Raw genomic sequence first — 3,690 nt, forward strand, 5'->3', positions numbered from 1 at the left:
TCACATAATCCACCTCATTGAAGGCCTTTGGCGATTATTAAACTGAACTGTATCAATATTTATTTAATCCGAACACATTTTTATTGGCTGAATTGATCAATTTGATAACACTTTTTTAATTTCTTTTTTGCAATCTAGTTTTATGGTCTGGCAACGACGTGCGCCGTAGCCAATAGCCAATGGCTCGCGAGTTTTATAGAGAGATCCAATCCAATCCTCCGATTAAAGCGCTAAAATGCGGTAGACAACGATATTTACAACCGCAGATCATTTCCCTCGATGCACTGGCGTTTCACATCGAGGGTAACGCCAAGTTGTTCTCCTATAGACTATGGTGAGTCGCGAATCACCTTACAGAGACGCCTCGTTCGCCGTTTGTGACAGCCCGCCGTCACCACGATCCCACGAAAAGCTGGGAGCCCCGGATGGTGCCTGAAACAAAGAAGTCGACCGATTTGGTTAGTTTCCGTATCGTTTGAGGTTTCAACAGTTTGAATGCCTCGTGCGTCCATGTCCCAGCCTTCGCGCGCAGACGGAGTCGTCTAGATCGACGTCTTCGACCGGGATTCTCTGACAGTAGGGAGCCACCATCGCCGCCGCCATGACCAACGAACAGCGGACCTACGTCTATCTGAACTTCGACATAGACCCCTTCACAGCCGAACTGGTGTTTCCGCAGGGAGTGCCCAAGGGAGGATGCGTTTCCCTGGTGTTCGGGTCGTTCGACAAGTCTGCTGTGAGCAGGGAAACGAAGTTCACCGAAGAGTTCGCCAGGATGGTGAGCCAGAAGTTCCGCGTCTCCTCACCGCTCGTCCGAGGAGGTCCGCAGTGCTTCATCCGCATATCACTGATGAAAGACGGGCCGCCGCAGGCGCCGAAATCCCTGCAAAACGGGGCCGAGAGTCTCCCCAAGGACCCGACCGCTTCTACGCCAAGGTCCGCCGCCGCTTTGACTCCCAAAGCAGTCGCTCCCGGGCCGAAGACGGCAGCGCCGGCGCCCAAAACGGCGGGGGCTGACGTGCCCAGCCTGGAAACGGACGCCGCTTCGGCGCCTGGCAACGACGACGATGTCGAAGACATGGATCAAGACGATGACGTCCAACTCCTCGACGACGGTTCGCTGTCCGACGACGGACCCGACGACAGCGAATTGGACTTGGGCGACGAAAGCGTGGAGAAGGGCCCTTTCGTCTGCCGCACTTGCGACAAGTCGTTCTCTTTCTACTTCGACCTGACCAAGCACGAGGCGGTCGACCACGGTATCTTCCACGTGTGCGAACACTGCCGCAAGAAGTTTGTCAATAAGTTTGGCCTCGTGCGTCACCTCTGGTCGCACCTACCACCGGGCAGGCTCCCCTTCCGCTGCGGCGACTGCAAGATGACCTTCATCACGAGGAAGGAGCTGGTGGTGCACAAGAATTTGCCGCACGGCACCGAACTGCCGCTGGCAGATGGAAAGCCGCACGCCAAGAAGGTGGTAGCCATTGAATTGGACAAGGATGGCCAGCCAACCAAGGATACAAACGCTGCCGGGGGCAAGGGCAGGCAGAAACTGCAGACCAAGCCATCGGACGAAGACATCTATTTCTGCGAGTTCTGCGCAGAGGTCTACCTGACAAGCCACTTCTACAAGCAGCACATTGCGAAGCACCACGCACTGAAGCTCAACGAAGCCCCCGACGACATCGCTGACTTCACGGGCATTGCGAGGGACCCCGAAGACCCGAGCAAGCTGCGATGCGCTCACTGCGACGAGTGTACCGATGTCGGCTTCAGGGAGCTGTGCCAACACCTGTGCGACAAACACCCCGAATCCAAGGTCTACCCCTGCCCCAAGTGCACACTCATCTTCCCGACTGAGGCAGCCTACGAAAGTCACATTGTCACCCACGTGATTCAGGTCACGGCAAGCGAAAGCCGCCCGGGACACAAGGACTACCACTGCAACCGCTGCGGGGAGGTGGAGGTCAGCCGCAAGGCCCTCGTGCGTCACATGCAGCTGCACTATAAGGACCCCGATAGCCGGCCGTTTGCCTGCGAGGTGTGCCCGGCGACCTTCCGGCTCAAGTCAAGCCTCTTGCTTCACACAAAGCGCCACTCGGCACGCACCAAGCAGGCCTCTTTTCCGTGCTCGACGTGCCCCAAGGTCTTCACGGCGAAGCACTTTCTGAAGCGACACGAAGAGGTGGTGCACGCCCGAATCCTCCCATATGCATGTCCGCACTGCTCGAAGAAGTTCTACTTCGAGCGCCACCTGCAGCAGCACCTGGTCATGAGCCACAGGTCCAAGCTGAGCGACGAGGAGGTCAAGGGCCTGGGCCTCATCCACAACTTCCAGTGTGAGGAGTGCGGCTTCACGAGCTACAGTGAGCGCACCATCCGTCGCCATGTCTACGCGCACACGGGCACCTTCCCGTTCGTCTGCGAGGAGTGCAACCGCGGCTTCGTGTTCCGCTTCGAGCTCACGGCCCACCATGCCCGGCGCCACCTGCACCAGAAGCTGCGCTGCCAGCACTGCCCGCGCGTGTTCTACATTGAGGAGCGCTTCAAGAGACACCTTTCGGCGCACGAGGAAAACTGGGGCATGAGCTGTCCCGTGTGCAACCAGCTCTTTGAGACTCAGGGCTACCTGGAGAGCCACATGCAGCGCCACTCCGGCAAGACGCCTTACGAGTGCAGCGACTGCGGCAAGCGCTTCAGCGCCCCACAGGGGCTCACCTTCCACAAGCAGCAACACCACGAGAGGCAGCCGCGGCAAGGGGCCCGCCTGTCGGAGCAGTGGCCCCACAGCTGCGAGGTGTGTGGCATTCGCTTCAAGTACCTGAGCAGCCAGCAGGCCCACATGGCCTGCCACCACCCGGCCACGGATAGCCAGCCGCTGGAGTGCACCTACTGCCAGCGCAAGCTGGCCTCAAAGCTGGCTCTGTCCCAGCACTTGCGCAAGCACACTAATGAAAAGTACAAGTGCAAGCACTGCGACCGCGGATTCCAGTCGTACGTCGGGTGCCGCACCCACCAAATCGTCATGCACACCCGCAAGTTCAAGATGGCATGCCCAATCTGCGAGAAGGGTTGCATCTCCTTCTTTGAGCTGAAGAAGCACCTCAAGCAGTCCCACAAGGCGGTCGTGGTCCGGGAGCAGGTGGTCGAGGAGCAGCTGGTCCAGGATCAGCTGGTCCAGGAGCACGTGGTCCAGGAAGTCCAGGAGATCCAGGAAGGGGAGTACCAGGAGGCCATCCTCCAGGAGGGAGTCTATGAGGAGGCGGGTTACCAGGAAGAGAGCGTTGAAGAGGAGTGTCTCCAGGAAGGGGCATTCCTGGAGCAAAGCTTCGAAGAAGGCACCACTGAGGTGGTTCTTCTTCAATTGAGTGAAGGCTCCATCTTGCTGTAAACTCTGCTTGTTCCGCAACCTAATAAACATCGGCTGTTTTAAGGGAACATTCCTGGTAGGTTGCAAACTGTTTGTGTGCTAGTGTGTCACCAGATAGCTGAATTAGCTAGTAGTATTGCAGCGCTGCCTGGTACAGTTGTCGTCATTGAAGAAAATTTAAATGCACAGACTTGATTTTGTTGTGCCCTGTGGTGACCAAGTGAAGTATCTTTATGGTTAGTGGAGAGCTGGTGCAAACCATACACATAGGCACTACACACATAGGCAAACACCGCTGGAAGCTAGTGTGCTGTGTGAAG

General features: G+C 57.2%; 1 protein-coding gene across 1 annotated transcript; it reads left to right on the forward strand.

Annotated features, from left to right (window-relative positions):
- Window positions 1-144: 144 nt before the first annotated feature.
- Window positions 145-3,438, forward strand: LOC8025464 (zinc finger protein 569). Its single transcript, XM_029972823.4, has one exon. The coding sequence runs from the start codon at window positions 602-604 to the stop codon at window positions 3,389-3,391; it is 2,790 nt and encodes a 929-aa protein (XP_029828683.2). The 5' UTR covers window positions 145-601; the 3' UTR covers window positions 3,392-3,438.
- Window positions 3,439-3,690: the final 252 nt, after the last annotated feature.

The sequence above is a fragment of the Ixodes scapularis genome, unplaced genomic scaffold (assembly GCF_016920785.2).
Source record: "Ixodes scapularis isolate PalLabHiFi unplaced genomic scaffold, ASM1692078v2 PGA_scaffold3__209_contigs__length_174095766, whole genome shotgun sequence".
Lineage (NCBI taxonomy): Eukaryota > Metazoa > Arthropoda > Arachnida > Ixodida > Ixodidae > Ixodes > Ixodes scapularis.